This window comes from Euleptes europaea, chromosome 14 (genome assembly GCF_029931775.1).
Source record: "Euleptes europaea isolate rEulEur1 chromosome 14, rEulEur1.hap1, whole genome shotgun sequence".
In the NCBI taxonomy this organism is placed as follows: Eukaryota; Metazoa; Chordata; class Lepidosauria; order Squamata; family Sphaerodactylidae; genus Euleptes; species Euleptes europaea.
Genome location: NC_079325.1, coordinates 51,365,390 through 51,388,074, shown reverse-complemented (window position 1 = coordinate 51,388,074; position 22,685 = coordinate 51,365,390). Strand labels below are relative to the sequence as shown.

The window sequence follows — 22,685 nt, the reverse complement described above, 5'->3', positions numbered from 1 at the left end:
CTAGGGTTGCCACCCTTCTAGGGTTGCCAACCTCCAGGTACTAGCTGGAGATCTGCTATTACAACTGATCTCCAGCCGATAGAGATCAGTTCACCTGGAGAAAATGGCCACTTTGGTAATTGGACTCTATGGTATTGAAGTCCCACCCCTTCTTATACCCCGGCTATCTCAGGCTCTGCCCAAAAAACCTCCTGCCGCTGTTGAAGAGGGACCTGGCAACCCTACACCCTCCAGGTGGGGCCTGGAGATCGCCCACTATTACAGCTAGTGTGGTATAGTGGTTAAGAGCAGGGGACTCTAATCTAGAGAGTCAAGTTTGATTTGCTGCCCCTCCACATGAGCGGCGGACTCTAATCTGGAGAAACGGGTTGTTTTCCCACTCCTCCACAAGAAGCCTGTTGGGTAACCTTGGGCTAGTCACAGTTCTCTCTGAACTCTCTCAGCGCCATCTGTCTCACAAGGTGCCTGTTGTGGGGAGGGGGAACGGAAGGGGACCGTAAGCTGCTTTAAGACTCGTTAAGGTAGAGAAAAGTGGGGTATAAAAACCAGCTCTTCTTCTTCTATTACAATTGATTTCCAGAAAACCGAGATCAGTTCTCCTGGACAAAATGGCTGCTTTGGAGGGTAGATTCTATGGTAGGCTGTCAAACATATGGCCCGTGGGCCAGATCCGGCCCCTTGAGAGCTCTTATTTGGCCCACGAGCCAGCCATCCCCCCCGCTCCTGATCTGGGCTGGTGAGTCCTCTGTGGTGTTGCCAGCCGAGACAGCCGCACCCCCTCCCCAGCTCCTGAGATGTCAATGGTCAAATAAATAAAAGAAAATACTGTAAGAGTGTTATTGTTTTAAACATGATTGCATTTAAAGTTAAAAAATAAAGTAAAAAATAATACCATTAATTGGCTTTGCCTGTGTCTTCTATAAAGTTTGTATCTCCGGTACCTGGCATTAAATTTTATGGTACACATGGCCCGGCCTGACCAAGTGACATTTATGTCATATCCTGCTTTGTGGCAAATGAGTTTGAGCAAATGTTCTATGGCATTGTACCCTGCTGAGGTCCCTCCCCAAACCCCACCCTCCTCAGGCTCCACCCCCAAAAATCTCCAGGTATTTCCCAACCCAGAGCTAGCAATGCTACTACATGCCAAAGATGCAATGGCAGGGACAAGGGGTAGGGTTGCCAGTTCTGGGTTGGGAATTACCTGGAGATTTTGGGGGTAGAGCCTGAGGAGTGCAGGGTTTGGGGAGGAAAGGGACTTCAATGCCATAGAGACCAATGGCCAAAGTGGCCATTTTCTCCAGGGGAACTGATCTCTACCATCTGGAGAGCAGTTGTAATAGCAGGAGATCTCCCGCTAGTACTTGAAAGTTGGCAACCCTAGCTTACAATCAGCTTCCCTTCCCCTCCCCACAACAGACACCCTGTGAGGTAGGTGGGGCTGAGAGAGCTCTAAGAGAGCTGTGACTAGCCCAAGGTCACCCAGCTGGCTTCTTGTGAAGGAGTGGGGAATCAAACCACTGCATCACGCTATACTACACTTGGCTTGCCAGTGGATCGGGCTTCCAGCTCTGGGTTGGGGAACACCTGGAGATTTGAAGGGTGGAGCGTGGTGAAGATGGGGTTTTGGGAGGGGAGGGACGTCAGTAGGATACAATGCAATAGAGTCTACCCTCCAAAGGAGCCACCTGTGCGTTGGCAACTCTACCTGTGGCAGGTGCCACTCAGAGTCTCTGAGGGCAACAGGGAAGTGTTTCATTCACTTTGCCAGAAACACTAAGATATAGTCCAGAATTTTGCTCTGTTTTAAGTCAGATTTTAAAAATTTGTGCACTGGATTCCATGGGTCTTTCCCACGGACAGTGGTGGTTTCCCCTGGCACAGGGCAGCTTCCACTGAATTCCTCCCAGAACAGGAAGGAGGAGGAGGAGGAGAAGGAGAAGATCTAAATGGTTCTATGTTTGCTGGAAGAAGAAGAAGAGTTGGTTTTTATATGCCGACTTTCTCTACCACTTAAGGAAGAATCTAACCGGCTTACAATCACCTTCCCTTCCCCTCCCCACAACAGACATCCTGTGAGGTAGGTGGGGCTGAGAGAGCTGTGACTAGCCCAAGGTCATCCAGCTGGCTTCATGTGTAGGAGTGGGGAAACCAACCCAGTTCACCAGATTAGCTTCCACCTATCATGTGGTGGAGTGGGGAATCAAGCCTGGCTCTCCAGATCAGAGTCCACTGCTCCAAACCACTGCTCTTAACCGCTATACCATACTGGCTCTCACAGAAGTGCAAGTGCCCCCTTCAACAGAATGGATATTCCGGATACCACCCAGTGAGTGCAAATTATATAAGTGAGCATACAATGGATCCATCGAAAAGATTTCTATTCCACCACTCAGCCCCAAACATTTCAGAAGCAGCCAAGTGGTTATATTTTAAATGGTTTGTCCATTCAGGTTTCTCAAATATTTCCTATGGGTTGGTTTCTTGTCACCGTTTGATTCTCCCCCCCATTTTTTTTCTTTTAGCATTTCAATAATTTTATCTGTAAACTACCTTGGCCATTATGTCAGTATAAGGGCAGTGGAGAATAAATGTCATAAGCAGAAATCCCAAACAGATTATTGGAGAGTAGCTACATCCCTGTCAGCTGCCGAGGTGTAAATTGTTTTGGGTCATAGCCTTGTGGGGTACATATGCTTTTGGTTTTTTAAATTTTGAAAGTGGGTAACTGCATGTCCTGTATTGCCGGCACTGCAAATATATATTGCAGAATACTGTCGAAGGCTTTCACAGTCAGAGTTCATTGGTTCTTGTAGGTTATCCGAGCTGTGTGACCGTGGTCTTGGTATTTTCTTTCCTGGCGTTTCGCCAGCAGCTGTGGCAGGCATCTTCAGAGGAGTAACACTGAAGGACACACTGTCCTTCAGTGTTACTCCTCTGAAGATGCCTGCCACACCTGCTGGCGAAACGCCAGGAAAGAAAATACCAAGACCACGGTCACACAGCTTGGATAACCTACAAGAACCAATATATTGCAGAGGTTACAGGATAGCAACTACAACCAGTGTTTCTGAAAATAAACAGCAGTTTTGTAATTTCATCTCAAATATCTCTAAGATTGGACTTAAAAAGAACTCCCACCATGGTGAGATTACACCCAATGAAATCCAAGGCCTGCTCCATACACATGTTAAAACCAGGTGGTGGAATGGACTCTCGGCCATTTATGTAGGATCAATTTTGATGCTCGCTTAAAGCTCTTTTCTTCAATGCAACCTTTAAAATGCCTATTCACGGTACCGACGCAAAAGGAGAAATTCTACCCCCACTCGCCTGCTCCTTCGTTCAATCCATTGGCCACTGCCGTTTGCATAGCTAACACGCAGCTGTGATTTTGCATGCTTCCTTGATGTGATTCTTCGAGGCAGGGGCGGAGCAAACACAAAAGGTCCTGTTAAAGGGACTTAAGAAATGTGAAGCAGGTATGTGCTGGCTTCGCAGTCACTTCCTGAATGACGGTTCAGTGCGAAAAACTAAAAAAAAAAATATGCGGGGCACTTCGGCCTGGAACGCGCTGCTAATTACCAAGCATAAATGGCCTGTGACTTCAGCCTGGAAGTAGAGAATTGCATTTTTGAATGCTCCTCTAAATCACAAACTCATTGCAACTGGAAAATCAGCACAGCATGAAAAGGGACTCAGCTGTAACCTACCTGATATACTAGTTTTCTATTTGCAGGGGAGGGGTTTTGTTTGCTTGTTTTTTAACAATGGAAAGCATTTAAAAGTAGAACCCCTCCACACATACACACCCCTGCCGTATGAAGAGGTACACTTCATCAGACCATCTCATTCTGCTACTTACGAAGATCCAGCCTTGGGCTAGTTGATACTGTCAGTGATGTCAAGTGGATAAACTATTCCTGACTACAGATGAAGCATTTTTTAACGCTCCCCTCCCCAAATTCTTCCCGCTCCAGGTTCCACCCCCAAATCTCCAGGAATTTCTGAGCCTGGAGTTGGCAACCCTAATGATCTCCCATATAGCAACAGGGGGAGCCTTGCACACAGAAAAACATGCCAGGGAGAAGGTGTCTCTCCAACATGTTTATTTTGTGTATGCAGTTCTAAATGGAAGATGCAATCAGATTAGGCTTGCCGATTCCAGGCTGGGAAATTCCTGGCGATTTAGCAACCTAAAATTCCCAACTGTTATTTACAATAAACAAGCATCTAGTCCCTATGGTCATAAAGCTAGCATGGAAAGTGTAGGGGCAATGCTCGTTATAACACAGGTAGGGTTGGCAATTCCGGGTTGGAAAATTCCTGCAGATGAGCCTGAGGAAGACAGAGTTTGGGGAGGGGATGGACCTCAGTGGGGTATGGTGTCATAGAGTCCATCCTCCGAAGCGGCTATTTTCTCCAGGGAAACGGATCTCTAGTCCGCAGATCAGTTGTAATTCCAGGTCAGTTGTACTTCTTCTTTGGGGTTGTAATCAGTTGTAATTCCAGATCAGTTGTAATTCTTCTTTGGGGTTGCCAACCTCCAGGCTAAGCCTGGCATTCGCCAGGCTTAGCCTGGAGGTTGGCAACCTCAAAGAAGCAATCCCTTGTACATAGCATGAAGTGGTATGTCCCAAGAATGGCTTCACCATCTGATTCTGCAGGATTTATAAACTATCCCTGAAAGGGAGTCCTCAGAAACAGGCCCTCTCATTCTGGCCACCATATGCTCTGGCTGTTTCTCTTTAAACAGAGGCAGGTGACCCATTTTCTGGCTCCCTTTCACATTTTGTTAGCTTGAAATGCTAGCATTGTCATTCTTCGGGGTTCCTCTGATTTCAGAAGGTTAAAACCATGATAGTCACATCTTCCTTCTCCCCCGAATGATCTTTACATGTCTTTTTTTACTTTTGCTCTCTCTATTTTTTTTTGTGGTATCTGATTTTGCTTTACTTTGAGAGCCAGCATGGTGTAGTGGTTAAGAGCGGTGGTTTGGAGCGGTGGACTCTAATCTGGAGAAACGGGTTTGATTCCTCACTCCTACACATGAGCGGCAGACACTAATCTGGTGAACCGGGTTGGTTTCCCCACTCCTACACATGAAGCCTGCTGGGTGACCTTGGGCTAGTCACAGCTCTCTTAGAGCTCTCTCAGCCCCACCTACCTCACAGGGTGCCTGCTGTGGGGAGGGGAAGGGAAGGAGATTGTAAGCCGGTTTGATTCTTCCTTAAGTGGTAGAGAAAGTCGGCATATAAAAACCAACTCTTCTTCTTCGGGGGGGGGGGGAGGAATCAGCTGAAAACCTTCAGGATAGGTTTGAAGACCTGCCTTTTCCAGAAGGCCTTTCAATTAGAACTATAGGAATGGTATGTCTGCTGAATGAATAAACACAATTTCAGATTTTTTTCCCCGGCAAATCGGGGGGGGGGGCTGAAGAAACACCTCCTCTATCCCCAGGTGGCCCCATTATGCAGATTTTTGGATCAGCACTATGGGGCCATCTTGGGAATAGATGTAAACTTTTTCTATCATTTTGCAATTACCAAACAGCAATTTAGAGAAGGGTAGGGAAAGGAGGAAGTGAAAGAGGTGGGGAGGGCATCTCCAGACAATACTGGAAGAGGTTTTTAGGGCTCCAAAGTCCACAGTGTGGCATTTGTTGGGGTTTAGATGTTTCCCTGGGCATAGGTTTCGGCATTGGCCCTCCAGATGGTGTTGGTGCATTGCATTCTAGTAGGGTTGCCAGGTCCCTCTTCACTATCGGCGGGAGGTTTTGGGGGCAGAGCATGAGGAGGGAGGGGTTTGGGGAAGGGAGGGACTTCAATGCCAGAGAGTCCAATTGCCAAAGCGGCCATTTTCTCCGGGTGAACTGATCTCTATCAGCTGGAGACGTCCAGCTAGTACCTGCAAGTGGGCAACCCTACATTCTAGTGATGCCAGCCCTACTTTCTCCCCTTTCACTGGCTTTCTCCCAAACTTGAATCTGAGTCCAGAGATGTTTGCAGAGGTGGGGAGGATCCAACAGATGGTAGCCAGGTCAAACTTCTCACACAAGAAGCTGAAATCAGCTTTCCCCCCCTTAAACTTGTCTATCACACGGACAACAAATGTACCATGGTGAGATTACACCCAATGGCCATACAGAGCTACCAGCTCCATCTTTCCAAAATCATAATGGATGAACAGTACCTGGTAGAGTTGCCAGGTCCCCCTTTGCCACCGGCGGGAGGTTTTGGGGGTGGAGCCTGAGGAGGGCGGGGTTTGGGGAGGGACTCCAATGCCATAGAGTCCAATTGCCAAAGCTGCCATATTCTCCAGGGGAACTGGTATCTATTGGCTGGAGATCAGTTGGAATAGCAGCTAGTATCTGGAGGTTGGCAACCCTAGGCTGAAACCAGCTTTCCCCCCTTAAACTTGTCTATCACACGGACAACAAGCGTACCATGGTGAGATTACACCCCATGGCCGTGCAGAGCTACCAGCTCCATCTTTCCAAAACCATAATGGATGGACAGTCCCTGCCAAAATCTCTGCCCCTAATTTGTCTCTCTCTGCAGCTCAGCAGTGACCAGAGACATGCTCACAGATTCGGCCCTTTGCTTATGCAGCAGGTGCAGCCCGGCCCCCCTCCCAACCTTGCCTCTCTCGCTAGCCTTAATTGTTTCCCTTTGGGTAACCAACCTGTCTGGTCTAACAAGGACAGCAGAGGCAGGAGAAGAGCAAGGTAATTGAAGCACTTAGCCACTCTCCAAAGCCCCGGCCCTTGCACCTAATTAGGAAAGAGGGCCGCTGGGCATTTGGTTATCTTTTTTAATTGTTTGCAGCCTGGCGAGCATGAAAGCTAATGGCAGGAGAGGGAACGTGGATGCGGAGGAGACAGGGAGCCTTCCCCCCCCCCACAAGTCAAGTTATCAATGGCCATTTGCAATTTGTTAGTGTTTTGCAGGAGAGGTGGATTCAATTAGCATCGCAGGGGCCTTTGGCGTCTGTGGCCCTGGAGAACAAGGAGGCGGACGGTCTCCCTTTCCTTCAGACGCTCGCAAAACGTATGGCCACATAACGTGTTGGGCCCCATACAGCTTTACAGATTGTACTCTAAATAGACCCTGGCAATAAAGCTGCGGAGGGGCCTTGAGGTTCATTTAAAAAAAATGATCTCCATTTGTCCTCATTTTCCCTTTTGCGGGGAAAGGAAATAATAAGCAAAAAAGAAAACAAAAAAATCATCTGGGTAGAAAATATGTGGGGATCATTTTTTCCTGGAGTTTGAATGCCAGCAGAACTCTTCAGCCAAATCAATGGCTGGGCTGTTTGTGTGTGTGTGCGTGCGTACATGAATTTTTAAAAAAACTCACTGAATTAAATTTTTTAAATGCCTTTTTGCCCACAAAAAGGGTCTGTGCAGATTCTTGCAAACAGCCACTGCTGGTGCGAATGACCCCAGATTTCCATAAGCTTTAACCACCCTCCTTGTAATTGGAAGGGGGACAAGCAATATAAATTACTTCGCCATGGGCAGCCAATAAGGAAAATGTTTTTTTCTAAGCGACGGAAGATCTGTTATTTGGCTCAGAGGGCTCGTACACCCAGAAGCCGTCAGAAGAATAAATTCTGCTGTAAACAGAACGCTTAAAAAGATTTATCAGATGTTCATAGCTGTGCTTAGGAGTGCGGGCCGTTACGGACGCCTTCGCATTTGCTTTGCTTAGGCTACAAAAGCCACATATTTTACACCAGGGTGGGAATAGCGAGCACGCGGAACCACTGACTGGAAGGGCCGCTGCTGTCCTGGTTCTGTCCCTGGAGTCTCTAGCGAGATCTTCTCAAAGGACAGGGCTGGGAAAAGCCTTGATGCTGAAGCTTGAAAGGCGTGGTACTCAGCCCCCAGCTCATGGAGAGCCACTGTCGCAAATACCATCAACCAAAAGAGTCACGTTTACACCAAATCAAATCACATTTACTTCCATCCCTGGTAGGGTGGCCAAGCTCCAGGTACTAGCTGGAGATCTCCTGCTATTACAACAGAGCCAGCTTGGCGTAGTGGTTAGGAGCGGTGGTCTGGAGCAGTGAAATCTGACCTGAAGAACCGGGTTTGATTCCCCACTCCTCCACATGAGCAGCGGAGGCTAATCTGGTGAACTGGATTTCTTTCCCTCTCCTACACACGAAGCCAGCTGGGTGACCTTGGGCGAGGCACACTCTCTCAGCCCCACCTACCTTGCAGGGTGTCTGTTGTGGGGAGGGGAAGGTGATTGTAAGCCGGTTTGATTCTCCCTTAAGTGGTAGAGAAAGTTGGCATATAAAAAACCAACTCTTCTTCTTCTTCTTCTTCTTCATCTCCAGCCGATAGAGATCAGTTCATAGGGTTGCCAACCTCCAGGTACTAGCTGGAGATCTCCTGCTATTACAGCTGATCTCCAGCCGATAGAGATCAGTTCCCCTGGAGAAAATGGCCGCTTTGGCAATTGGACCCTATGACACTGAAGTCCCTCCCCTCCCCAAACCCCGTCCTCCTGCAGAATATGCAGTATATGGCAGCTCCATACATTCTTGCGGGGATGTGAATCTGACAGATGTCCTTAATTTAATATCCCTGTCAAGGGGCCCCATAGCATTCAGCAACAAGGTGGATGGTGGTAGAAAGTCTCCTGTTCCACTCCTGCAAATAGTTCTTCAGGATTCTAGGTGACCATTCTCTCTAGTATCAGAGGAGCATGCCTATTATATTAGGTGCTTTGGAACACAGGCAGGATGGTGCTGCTGCAGTCGTCTTGTTTGTGGCTTCCTGGAGGCACCTGGTTGGCCACTGTGGGAACAGACTGCTGGACGTGATGGGCCCGGGTCTGATCCAGCAGGGCCTTTCTTATGTTCTTACGTTCATCCTGCCAGAAGGAGTGCATTATTAGGTGGGTGAACATTTTAGAGCTCTTTGGACTTACTTGGGGGCATGGACTGTAACTATTACAGAGCCAGTCTGATAAAATGCTGCTTCTGGAAGCTTAACAGCCTTCAGCGAGGCTGAGCAACCACATAAATCATGCTTCTTCTTTTTTTACATTTTAGTCAAAGGTACACATATGAAGCTAGCTGCCTTCTACAGAATCAGACACTTGGTTCATCAAGATCTGTATTGTCGACTCAGACTGGCAGTGGCTCTCCAGGGTCTCAGGTAACTGTCTTTCATATTACCTGATCCTCTTTACTGGAGATGCCAGGGATTGAACCTAGGACCTTCTGCTTTCAAAGCAAAGACTCTTCCACTGAGCCACAGCCCCTCCCTATGAGTCCAGTGGGGTTTGCCTCCGAGTAAATATGCACGGGATTTCATATTACTCATATGAATTCAAATCAACTAAATCTGTATATATTTAAAAAGATGAATAACAGGAGTGTGTTGGAAGAGAAAAAAAATGCCTTCTAGTTCTTCCTGTTTCAGCATGCCCCGTCTTCGAGGAGGCATCCCCTCCAGTTTGAGAGCGAAGGGGGGGAATGCCTCTTCCGAGACAGGCCTGCCATCTGCAGTTTTGGAAAGCCATTAAAAATAATTAACAATTTAAAAAAAGAGCCGCTGCCCATTTAGTCAAGGGCATCTTTTACAAGTGATCAAAAGGCTTTTAAATCTTTCTTTTTTTAAAATCTGGCCAAGCAAGCGGTGGAGCCTACTTGCGAGGGAGAGCAGCCGACCAGACGCAAGGAAGCATGTGGTGGAAATGTCGGTTGCGGAGCAGAGGGCAACCTCTCCCTTGCAAATTCGGGCCTGCGCAAGGCAGTGCTTGTAAAGATGGGAAGCTGGAGCATGGATCGGAGAGCTCTGATTGGAGGATGCCCCATGGGGGCGGCCAGGGACCCTCGCACATCCTCGTTAGCGCTGACCTTGGCATGAGCGCCGGCTGCTGATGAATAGGCTGCGGTCCCGGACAAGGCTCTGGGGAGTGGCCATATTATCTATTATTGTCCCATCAGCGCCTTCCCTGACCCCTCCCAGCTCGGAACACCGCAGGCAGCAGGGAGGGAATAAATCTATGTCTGAGATGAAGAGGAAGGGAAGGAAAAAGGGGAGATGAAAAATGTCCTTTTTATGACTCTTGCAACAAAAGCCGGCCACGTGGTTTGCAGGGAACAAGTTCCTGGGGAAGGGAGACGCAGGCCAGGATGAGCGAGGGAAGAAATCAGGGCAGAGCCTCTGCGTGCAGAAATCCTCTTGACATAAAGTGGTGGGTGACCTTCCAAGGTAAACAATGCGTCACGCAGGCAGCCGCCCTGGGACTCTTAGAGTGCTCCAGCATCCCTACTGCAAGGAAGCAGCCCTGCAAAGCTGGGAAGCAGAAGAAGAAGAGTTGGTTTTTATATGCCGACTTTCTCTACCACTTAAGGAAGAATCAAACCGGCTTACAATCACCTTCCCTTCCCCTCCCCACAACAGACACCCTGCGAGGTAGGTGGGGCTGAGAGAGCTCTAGGAGAGCTGTGACTAGCTCAAGGTCACCCAGCTGGCTTCGTGTGGAGGAGTGGGGAAACCAACCCGGTTCACCAGATTAGCCTCTGCCGTTCATGTGGAGGAGTGGGGAATCAAAGCCGACTCTCCAGATCAGAGTCCACCGTTCCAAACCACTGTTCTTAACCACTACACCACGCTGGCTCCCCAAAAAAGCTACTACTGGCATCCCAAAAATGATTCCTTGCTCCTGGAGGGTAACCCTCTAGGGTTGCCATCCTCCAAGTGAGCCTGCCATCCTCCCTAAATTACATACACTGATCTCCAGATGGCAGAAATCAGTTCCCCTGGTGGAAAGGGCAGCTTCGGAGAGGAGACTCTATGGCAGAGGTCTATGGCCTGCTGGACGGATCATGCCCCTTGAGAGCTTTTATCCGGCCTGCAAGCCAGCTGAGGCAGCCCCCCCCCCCACTCTCGATCTGGGCTGGTGAGGCATGGCCCGGCCCGACCAAGTGGCACTTATGTCATATCCTGCCCTTGTAACAATTCAGTTCAACACCCCTGCTCTATGGCATTATGTCTCCACCAAGCTCCCTCCCCTCCCCAAACTCTGCCCTTCCCAGGCACTGTCCCTAAATCTCCAGGAATTTTCCAAGCCAGAGTTGGCAACCCTAAACCCCACCTTGGGTTCCAGGAGGCCTAGGAGAAAGGCGGGTGTATAAATATTTTGAATAAATCAACCCAGACACACATCACTTCAGCAGTGAGCCTGCTATGCACTGAACACCACTTATGCACACCTGGATTTGCCTAGTGTAGACTAGGTGGCCGTGAATCATGATGCTGCCTTCTCCCTTTTTTTTCAGAGCTGTCCAAGGTGATGATTGCCTGTTTTTGGCATCCATCGCAAAGTTGCCCCTCCCTTTGTGAGCAGGGCTGTGCACAGCACTGATTGGCCAGTCCCAGTGTCTACTGCAAAGCCCGTTCCCACCCTTCTTTGACTAGAAGGTAAAGTGTTTAAATACCATCTTAAAACTACAAGGGGAGAAAAAGCTTCTAAGTTTATCTCACCCGGGCATAGTAGGCATCCCGGCCTTTCAGATCTGGGGTATACTAAGATGTTGCTTATAGATGAAATTCCACAGGTTACAGCAGGAATGGCAGCGGCCTGTAGAATCCGCTGGTATGCCAATAATTTTAATGGGTAGTATAAATAGTTTATAATAATTGTACGAATAACTATTTTACAATTTGTATAAACCTGTGGGTAGAGTGTAATACTTTCAGTGGTAAATTGTGAAGAGCTGTGCTGGTCTACGACTGTTTTAATAAAGATTGGAATGGGGGGAAAGCCCTGAACAAAGTTTGTTTGGATAGACGTGCCAGCGCGTGAAGAAAGGAACAACAAGGCCATTGAACAGCAAGGCTGTGCTGTGTGTGGGGTGCGAACGAGCAGCTCGGGGCCCAATCCGAAAGCCACATGTGCATCTTTACAGCAGCAAAGGTAGAGTTGGGTGGCAGGGGACGGTGGCAGGCTTCACTTAGCAGCCCAAACCCCCATCTGTCTTCACCCGGGGCGGTGAAAGCAGGCTAGGAGCAAGCTTCTCTTCTCCTCCTGTAGGTCGCTGTTTGGGGGGCCTGTTTGCCCTATACCCCCTCATTGCCTCAACGCTTGACCACAAGCAGAAGCTGCTGTCTGCTCCCAAGTCAAGAGGCTCTGCGTTCCAGGCAGGTTGGTGCCCTGGCATTTCTTAATTAAGAACTGGGGGTATATGTGTATGTGCAGGGGAACATCTAAGAACATACAAAACTGCCTGAAGAAGAAGAGTTGGTTTTTATATGCCAACTTTCTCTGCCACTTAAGGAAGAATCAAACCAGCTTATAATCACCTTACCTTCCCCTCCCCACAACAGACACCCTGTGAGGTAGGTGGGGCTGAGAGAGTGTGACTAGCCCAAGGTCACCCAGTTGGCTTCATGTGTAGGAGGGGGGAAACAAATCCAGTTCACCAGATTAGCATCCGCTGCTCATGTGGAGGAGTGGGGAAGCGAACCTGGTTCTCCAGATTAGAGTCCACTACTCCAAACCACCACTCTTAACCACTACACCATGCTGGCTCTCAGTCAGATAACTGATCTGCCTGGCTCACTAGTGTCTACTCTGACTGGCAGCAGCTCTCCGGGGCCTGAAGGCCAAGCGAGGAGATGTATCCATGGATCTCTGGGGCATCAGTTTTATTGCCATGGATCGGAGGATGGGGTGTTATTTGGACAGGGCCATGACCAGAATTGCCAGGTTGGGAAATTCCTGGAGATTTGGGGGTGGATCCTGAGGAGGCCAGAGTTTGGGGAGGGGAGGGGCCTTGGCGGGGTATAATACCATAGAGTCCATCCTCTAAAGCAGCCATTTCCTCCAGGAGAATTGATCCCTGTGGTCTGCAGATCAGTTGTAAATCCTGGAGATCTCCAGGCCTCACCTGGAGGTTGGGAACCCTGGCCATGACATGGGGGTTAGCCATTCCTCCAAGCAGTTTCCCCTAACCTCAGCTGTCCCGCTGGGTACACCATTTGAGGAAATACCTATATATTGCTTATATATATTTCCCCCGATGGGGCAAACAGTAAGTCTGGGGGCCATTTAGGGTCAGGAAAACTGATTGGGGATCGTTAACCCCCCTTCCCCTAGGCTGCAGACTTAAACAGGGGCCCCCCATTGCCAGTTATCAACTGAAAGCAGTCAACAGAAGTTCCAGTCGTGCCTTGCCCCCAGGCCAAAAATGATCACCTGCTACCTCCCAGTCTTCAACTGGCAGTGCCAAGGATTACATCCATGGGTGCTACAGTCATATTCTAAACATAATTGTCCGAACAGATATGTGTATACAGAGAGGGTCTCTTTCATCAAGTCAGACAATTGGCCCTTTTAGCTCAGTATTGTGAATGCTGATTGGGAGGAGCTCTCCAGAATTTCAGAAAGAGAAAAGTCTTTTCCAGCACTTGCCTATTATAGAAGAAGGAGAAGAGTTGGTTTTTATATGCCGATGTTCTTTACCTTTTAAGGAGAATCAAACTGGCTTACAATCTCCTTGCCTTCCTCTCCCCACAACAGACACCTTGTGAGGTAAGTGAGGCTAAGAGAGTTCTGAGAGAACTGTGACCAGCCCAAGGTCACCCAGCAGGCTTCATGTGGAGGAATGGGGAATCAAACCTGATTCACCAGATTAGAGTCCACCGCTCACGTGGAGGAGTGGGGAAGCAAACCTGGTTCTCTAGATTACAGTCCTCCACTCTTAACCACTACACCACGTTGGGTTTGTTCTTGGGATCTTCTGGCCCATAGGCAGGAGGAGCCCGTATGCATTCACAAGAACCAAGCCTCACCCCTCCCGTGCACTCAGGTCTCCGTCTCTCCCTCATTCCCCTTGCAAACATGTCTGCATTCCTGAAACCGATGATAACTTGTGCATAGCACTGAAGATCTCTCTGCTTCTGCTGGGGACGCTCATCTTGGTTTTGCGTCTGGTCCATTAAACTGAGAGACGCTGGAGGGCTGCTGCCAGTCTGACCTTGACGGACCAAGAGTCTGATTCAGTAAAAGGCAGCTTTATGTGTTCAAAAAACCCCTACAAAACCTGTTTGGCTTAGAAGCACTAACAGGACAAAAGAAATACAGGCTATGTACACGTTCTGGGAGGGGATGCTTCTCTCCCACCATGTTCAGATATCTTAAATTGTTGCCTGTTTCTAGCCTAAAGTTGCGCTGCTTTGCAATTTGGAGTATGGGAAAGACATGAGGAAGCACGAAAATGTGACCCCTCCTGTGATTTCAAAATTCTAGTGTGTGTAACTATCCCAGCAACACCTGCCTAGCATGGAAACAGAGGAACCTGCAGTTTCCCAAGACTGCCTGCAAGCTGCATCTCTGATGCCTGAGTCCTGCTACATGACTGTAAATTGACCGAAACCTCTGCAGGGATGGCAAGTCCTTCTGCACAGCCTCAGAGGCAGCGTGTTCCTTGGTTAGCTTGCACAGTGGGCATGTGAACAGAGTCCTTGCTGAACTTTTGAGAAGAGGAGAGTAAGGTTGTCAGCCTCCAGGTGGGGGCTGGAGACCTCCCAGAATTACAGTTGATCTCCATACCACATGGATAGCTTATTTATTTATTATTTATTCATTTAAAATGTTTATTCCACTTCTTCTGGAGAAAATGGCTGCTTTGGAAGATGGGCTATATGTAGGGTTGCCAGCTCCAGGTTGGGAAATGCCAGGAGATTTTGTGGGTGGAGTCTGAGGAGGGCAGGGGGAAATGGCTGCTTTGGAGGGTGGACAAGGACATAGATATCCGTAACATTATACCCCACTAAGGTCCCAGCCCTCCCAAAGCCCTGCCTACAGGAAGTGCCCAACCAGGAGTTGGCAACCCTTTCTATAGATGAGGTGTCAATGCATAATGTTCATCACATCTGTTTAAGCACCAAATATGGGTGAATTAGGTTTGCCACATCATAGGGTTTTCAAGGTAAAGGTTGGTCAGAAGTGATTTACCAGTGCCTTCTTCTGTGCAGTACTAACCAGGGTTAGCCGTAGTGGCACTGCCAATGTCTACGAAAGATCCTCCGCCAGTGTCACCTTCCACTACTGCTGCTGCCCAGTAGCTAACCTTCAGGGATTCCTCTGCCCCCATCCCCATTGGAACTGCCTGTTCTCTTCTGCGGATGTGGCCACTGATCCCTTAAGGGGGTGGATGAATCTTCGTCTGGAGCCTCAGCTGTGACCATTCTGTCTTGAGTGACTCTGCTAGGAGTTTAGTCTCTTGACAGAGTCTAGACCCCTTACGGTATTGCTCTCAGCTTCCCTGACACACACAGCTATGGCTGGTTTTAAAGGAAATGGGTGTGCCACTACATCTGATCGTTTTGATGCACAACTTGTACTCTGGACAAGAGGCCACAGTTAGAACAGAATATGGAGAAACGGAATGGTTTCCAATTGGCAAAGGTGTCAGACAAGGATGTATTTTATTTCCCTATCTCTTCAATCTATATGCACAACATATAATTAGGAAAGCTGGATTAGATTTAGATGAAGGTGGAGTGAAAATTGGAGGGAGGAACATTAATAATTTGGGATATGCTGATGATCACTACATTATTGGCAGAAAATAGTGAAGAATTGAAATGACTACTGCTGAAAGTTAAAAGAGAAAGTGCCAAAGCAGGACTACAGCTGAACATCAAGAAAACAAAAGTAATGACTACAGGACAATTACACAACTTTAAGGTTGACAATGAGGAAATTGAAATTGTTCAGGACTGTCTATTCCTTGGCTCCACCATCAACCAAAAGGGAGACTGCAGCCAAGAAATCAGAAGGAGATTGAGACTGGGAAGGGCAGCCATGAAGGAGCTAGAAAATATTTTGAAGTGTAAGGATGTGTCACTGGCCACCAAGACTAGATTAATTCATGCCATCGTATTCCCTATTACTATGTATGGGTGTGAAAGCTGGACAGTGAAGAAAGCTGATAGGAAGAAAATAGGTTCCTTTGAAATGTGGTGTTGGAGGAGAGGGTTACGGATTCTGTGGACTGCCAAAAAAACCAAATCAGTGGGTTCTAGATCAAATCAAGCCTGAACTGACCCTAGAAGCTAAAATGACTAAACTGAGGCTATCGTATTTTGGTCACGTCATGAGACGACAAGAGTCACTGGAAAAGACAGTCATGCTAGGAAAAGTTGAGGACAGCAGGAAAAGAGGAAGACCCAACAAGAGATGGATTGATTCAATAAAGGAAGCAACAGCCTTCAATTTGCAAGATCTGAGCAAGGCTGTCAAAGATAGGACATTTTGGAGGACTTTCATTCATAGGGTTGCCATGAGTCGGAAGCGACTTGACGGCACTTAACACACACACATGTTTGCCAACTCCAGCCTGGAAAAGTGCTGGAGATTTGGGAGTGGTACCTGGGGAAATTGAAATTGTTAAAAGATTTTCTATTCCTTAGCTCCATCGTCAACCAAAAGGGAGACTGCAACCAAATCAGGAAATTGGGAAGAGCAGCCACGAAGGAGCTAGAAAAGTTTCTTAAGGGGAAGGATGTGTCACTGGCAACCAAGATCAAGTTCATTCATGCCATAGTATTCCCTATTACTGTGTATGGGTGTGAAAGCTGGACAGTGAAGAAAGCTGGGAAGAAGAAATTAGATTCCTTTGAAATGTGGTGTTGGGAGAGAATTTTACGGATACCGTGGACCACCAGAACAACAAATAAGTGGACTCTAGATCAAATCAAGCCTGAACTCTCTAGAAGCTAAAATAACTACACTGAGGCTATCGTACTTTGGTTACCTTATGAGGAGACCAGAGTAACAAGTGGTATAGATAGTCGGCATATAAAAACCAAATCTTCTTCTTCTAAATGTGAGTCTGGCCCGTTGCAACGTCCTCTCTAATCTGGCCAATTTTTCTCCCTGCTGGTGGCCAGTCTTAAATTCGTGAGTCAAGAGGAACGGGTTAAATCTCCCCCTTCCCCCTTAAAGTGGCTGTAATGAGCTAGTAATTTGATTTGGTATATAACATGCTTTTAAAGTGAGGGGATAAATACAGCAGGCTGGCATAAAAGGTGGCTATTAAAGAAGATTCGGGATAGGCCGTAATAACTTTAAATTAATAGCGGCTCTCCTCTGCGGCAGATCCTGCGGTTGGTCTTGCTCGGAATTTTCTGGTGTGTGTGTGTGTGTTTTTAAAAGAGAAAACTTTCAAACTGCATCTGGCTCTCTCCCGGGCAGCCATTTAACCTCCGTTTATGAAGAAATAAAGCAAAATTGATGCTGATTTTGGCCTGCTTTGGGGGATAGTTTTGTAACATAAAAGCCCTTTTCCCTGCAATTTGCCGAGCAACGTTGTCATGCCCATGACGGCTGGTTCTGATCAAGATGAATCTTTATAGCCAGGGCGTTTGCGCTAACAGCAACCTAATGCTGCATTTTCATTTGGCTGCAATTAATGTTAATGCCTGCTACGAAAATTGTCATTAAATACCATTTTAAAATCCATTCAATTTGCATATGCAAAGCCCATTTGCTATCGTGTAAAATACTTGCTGCCATTCATCACGTCTCCTCATCCTTTTCCTCCCCATTTTTTTTTAAAAATCCTTTTATTAGCAATTAGCTTTTTAAAATGAAATCTATGTGTAATCTCTGACTGGGCCCAACACAGAGAAGAGCAAACAAAGCATTTTATAAGCTACAGAGACACAGAAAATTCTGCAGCGGTGGGCCACGAATAACGTGCTTACCTTTTGGAATCTTGGAGGCCCTGCCTAGTAGAACAACGGGCTACCAGGGGTCACTTTAGTTGCCAACTCCAGGTTGGAACATTTCTAAAGATTTGGGGTGGATACTAGGGAGGGCGGGTTTTGGGAGGGATCTCAGTAGGGTGCAATACCTAGGGTTAGGGTTGCCAGGTCCCTCTTCTCCACCAGCAGGAGATTTTTGGGGTGGAGTCTGAGGAGGGCGGGGTTTGGAAAGGGGAGGGACTTCAATGCCATGGAGTCCAATTGCCAAAATGGCCATTTTTTCCAGGGGAGCTGATCTCTATCAGCTGGAAATCAGTTGTAGTAGCATGAAATCTCCAGCTAGTACCTGGAGGTTGGCAACCCTACCTACGGTTGCCAACTCCGGATTGGGAAATACCTGGAGATTTTCGTGGTGGAGCCTGAGGAGGGCAGGGTTTGGGGAGTAGAGGATCCTCAGTGGGGTCTAATGCCGTAGAGTCCACCTTCCAAGGTAGCCATTTTCTCCAGGTGAACTGATCTCTTTTGCCTGGAGATCTGTTGTAATAGCGGGAGGTCTCCAGGTACTACCTGGGGGTTGGCAACCTGAATAATACCATAAGTGCCGCGCCCCCACCCCACCCCAATACTGGCATTTTCTCCAGTGAATTCATCTCCATAGTCTGGAGATCAGTTGTAATTCTGGGAGATCCACAATCCCCACCTGGAGGTTGGCAACCTTAAGACTAGGGTTGGGAAATAACTGGAGATTTGGGGGGTGGAGCCTGAAGAGGGTGAGATTTGGGGAGGAGAGGGACTTCAATGGGGTATTATGCCATACAGTCCATCCTCCAGAGCGGCCATTTTCTCCAGCTGAATTGATTTCTGTTGCCTGGAGATCAGTTGTAATAGTGGGAGATCCCCAGCCACCACCTGGAGGTTGGCAACCCTACTTAAGACCCGCTAAGGATTTGCAAGCCGCAGATGCTTTGTGAGCTACAAAATGCTGCGACAACCACAGGCATGGAATGCCTTAAAAGTGGAGAAAGAAAATGCAAGGAAGTCAGGCCTCTCATTGGCTCAGATAGCCAAGTGGAAAAGCCTCCATGGTCAGAGGCAGTATTGCTCTGATCACCAGATGCTGGGGGAAAACACCAGGATGGCTGTTTCCCATCATGCCTAGCATCCTAAGGGAATGTGAATTATCAGCACTGGAGGTAAGAGGTAGGGTTGCCAGGTCCCTCTTCACCACTAGTGGGAGGTTTTTGGGGTGGAGCCTGAGGAGAGTGGGGTTTGGGGAGGGGAGGGAATTCAATGCCATAGAGTCCAATTACCAAAGTGGCCATTTTCTCCAGGGGAACTGACCTCTATTGGCTGGAGATAGCAGATAGTTGGTGATAGTTGTAATAGCAGGAGATCTCCAGCTAGCACCTGGAGGTTGGCAACCCTAGGAAGTAAGAGGGTTAGTCTATTGTAAGCCACTACAGGTCCCCCCAAGGCCGACTGGCAGACCGTGAGCTCCAGCTGTCAACTGAAAGGAAAAAGAGGACTACAAGCCCACTGATCTCTGTTGTATCAGGCAACTTTGTGGGAAGGGGGAAGAAGAACAAGATTTGGTTTTTATATTCCGACCTTCTCCACCACATAAGGCAGAATCAAACCAGCTCACAATCACCTTCCCTTCCCCTCCCACAACAGACACCTGTGAGATTGGTGGGGCTGAGAGAGCTCTAAGAGAACTGCGACTAGTCTAAGGTCACCCAGCTGGCTTCGTGTGTTTGAGTGGGGAAACAAATCCAGTTCACCAGATTAGCCTCCGCCACTCATGTGGAGGAGTGGGGATTCAAACACGGTTCTCGAGATCAGAATCCACCTCTCCAAACCACCACTCTTAACCATTACACCACACTGGCTGAAAACAAATCTGTCCAGCAGCACAAACCAACATTTTAGTCAAGATACGGCAGAGTTTGCTTACGGTTTTGTTGCTTTTAAATGACATAAGAACATAAGAAAGGCCATGCTGGATCAGACCAAGGCCCATCAAGTCCAGCAGTCTGTTCACATAGCGGCCAACCAGGTGCCTCTAGGAAGCCCACAAACAAGACGAGTGCAGCAGCATTGTTCTGCCTATGTTCCACAGCACCTAATGTATTAGGCATGCTCCTCTGATACTAGAGAGAATAGGTATGCAGCATGACTAGTATCCATTCTAACTAACAGTCATGAATACCCCTCTCCTCCATGAACATGTCCACTCCCCTCTTAAAGCCTTCCCAGTTGGCAGCCATCACCACATCCTGGGGCAGGGAGTTCCACCATTTAACTATGCATTGTGTGAAGAAATACTTCCTTTGATCTGTTTTGAATGTCTCCCCCTCCAGCTTCAGCAGATGACCCCACGTTCTAGTATTACGAGAGAGGGAGAAAAGCTTCTCCCTGTCCAATCTCTCCATACCAAGCATAATTTAATTTTATATCATTTTATAGACCTCTATCATGTCACCCCTTAAAAATTTGTTTTCAAAAGTTGTGAGCAATGTGTTCCTTCTAAGCCTTTTGTGTTGCTTCTCCATTTCTTTTGTCTGCAGAGCCTCAGGCAATGCCCCCAAACGCCTGTGCTCCAAAACTGTGAGCCCAGGAGTGGATCCATTAAAGGAACACTCTTGGTGGGCAACGGCTAAGCCGTTGCAACATAACATTTCACTCCTGGGTGAACCTTTCGGTCCTGCGTGGTGCTAGCTTTGCTACAAAGCCCTGTCTGGTTGCGCTGCAAAAGGCACTTCTTTCCAGAGCAAGTATCTGGAGAACAGAGAAGTTCGCCATTCCTGGTCTAGCTGGACCTTTGGTCTGATCGTGCAATTCTTCCGGTGGTTGGAACTCCAAGCGCTAAGGAGAATGCCACGGTGTTCTGGGTTCTGTTCCCAGACGAAGAAATTAAAATTCATTTTTTTTTTACTTTATGTAAACATTTGGAAAAAGCAAGAAGAAGAGTTGGTTTTTATCTGCTGACTGTCTCTACCTTTGAAGGAGAATCAAACTAACTTACAATCTCCTTCCCTTCCCCTCCCCACAACAGACACCTTGTGAGGCAGGTGGGGCTGAGAGAGTTCTGAGAGCTGCGACTAGCCCAAGGTCACCTAGAAAGCTTCATGTGGAGGAGAGGGGAAAGAAATCTGGTTCACCAGATTAGAGTCCACCGCTCATGTGGAGGAGTGGGGAATCAAACCTGGTTCTCCAGATTAGAGTCCACTGCTCCTAACCACCACTCTTAACCACTACACCAAGCTGGCTCTCAGAGGTTTTATTTAGCCATTAATACATCCTGTGGTGCTAAATTTCACAAGTTCTAGTATTCTAATATCAATTATAGTACCAAGTGCAAATTAGTACTACACATGAAGTTGCCTTATACTGAATCAGACCCTTAGTCCATCGAAGTCAGTATTGTCTACTCAGACCGGCAGCGGCTCTCCAGGGTCTCAGGTAGAGCTCTTTCACATCACCTATTTGCCTGGTTCCTTTAACTGATGATGCCAGGGATTGAACCTGGAACCTTCTGCATATCAAGCAGATGCTCTACCACTGAGCCACAGCCCCTCCTCTGTTAAGTTGATTACTCAGTGGGTAAATAAGTACTTATTTTTGAGCCAGCATGGTGCAGGGGTTAAGAGCAGTGATTTGGTGTGGTGGACTCTGATCTGGAGAAGCGGGTTTGATTCCCCACTCCTCCACATGAGTTACAGAGGCTAATCTGGTGAACTGGATTTGTTTTCCCCCACTCCCACAGATGAAGCCAGCTGGGTGACCTTGGGCTAGTCACATTCTCTTAGCCCCACCCACCTCACAGGGTGTCTGTTGTGGGGAGGGGAAGGGAAGGTGATTGTAAGCCGGTTTGATTCTTCCCTTAAGTGGAAGAGAAAGTCAGCACATAAAAACCAACTCTTCTTGCTCCAACCTGACTCTACTACCCATCAGTTTTACTGGGACCTTCTGCATTTTAGTATTTTGGGAGAAAGAGACAGTCCCGTCTCTCCGCCCCATGCATACATTGATAAAGCTCCAACCATTTCCTTCTCACCGTGCTGGTCTTCCGTAGGTCATGTCCGCAGGGACTTTTGGGGGTGTCTTCTTAAAGCGTCGCTCGTCGTTGATGGTCAAGGTGATGTCCTTGACCTTGCGGTACAGGTTCTGCTCATGTGCGGTGATATAACCGTCTTTGATGGCTTTGCGGTTCATGGCCTTGTAATCGTGGACCTGCTCCTTCGCCGAAGGGGCTCTGGGCTTTATCGAATTCCAGTGGCCAATGGCTAGGGAGAAAAAGGGGTTAACAGAGGTCAAGACAGCCAAGAACATTTATAAAAAGCAGTTCCAATACAGAGATTTGAGGTGGGTAAACAGTTCCTTAGGAGCCCTGTGGCGCAGAGTGGTAAGTTCTGCTCACAACCTGAGTTCGATCCCGGCGAAAGTCGGTTTCAGGTAGCCGGCTCAAGGTTGACTCAGCTTTCCGTCCTTCCAAGGTTGGTGAAATGAGGACCCAGCTTGCTGGGGGTAAAGTGTAGATGACTGGGGAAGGCAATGGCAAACCACCCGTAAACAGAGTCTGCCTAGTAAATGTCGGGATGTGACATCACCCCATGGGTCAGGGGACATGTACAACTTTGGCCCAAAAAGAATCCCTGCATGCAGACAGCTAGCATGTCAAGGAGAAGTCTAGGCTAGAGTTGTTCTCCCAGACACCTTGTTTTCTATGTGCAGGAAATGTTCATGTTTGTTTACATAATAACATAAGAAAGGCCATGCTGGATCAGACCAAGGCCCATCAAGTGCAGCAGTCTGTTCACACAGTGGCCAACCAGGTGCCTCTAGGAAGCCCACAAACAAGACCACTGCAGCAGAATTATCCTGCCTTTGTTCCACAGCACCTAATATCATAGGCATGCTCCTCTGATCCTGGAGAGAATAGGTA

General features: G+C 47.9%; 1 protein-coding gene and 2 non-coding genes across 3 annotated transcripts in view; all 3 read right to left on the bottom strand.

The window, feature by feature from the left end:
* CFAP77 (cilia and flagella associated protein 77) overlaps positions 1 to 22,685 on the bottom strand; it is a 58,916-nt gene that overhangs the window by 30,030 nt on the left and 6,201 nt on the right. Inside the window, exon 3 of the mRNA XM_056860163.1 lies at positions 21,798 to 22,026. Within this exon, the coding sequence (XP_056716141.1) occupies positions 21,798 to 22,026 (229 nt within the window). The remainder of the gene's footprint in view (positions 1 to 21,797; positions 22,027 to 22,685) is intronic.
* Positions 9,207 to 9,278, bottom strand: TRNAS-UGA (transfer RNA serine (anticodon UGA)). Its single transcript has one exon. It is a non-coding gene; the product is annotated as a tRNA-Ser (tRNA).
* Positions 21,245 to 21,316, bottom strand: TRNAI-GAU (transfer RNA isoleucine (anticodon GAU)). The gene has a single exon. It is a non-coding gene; the product is annotated as a tRNA-Ile (tRNA).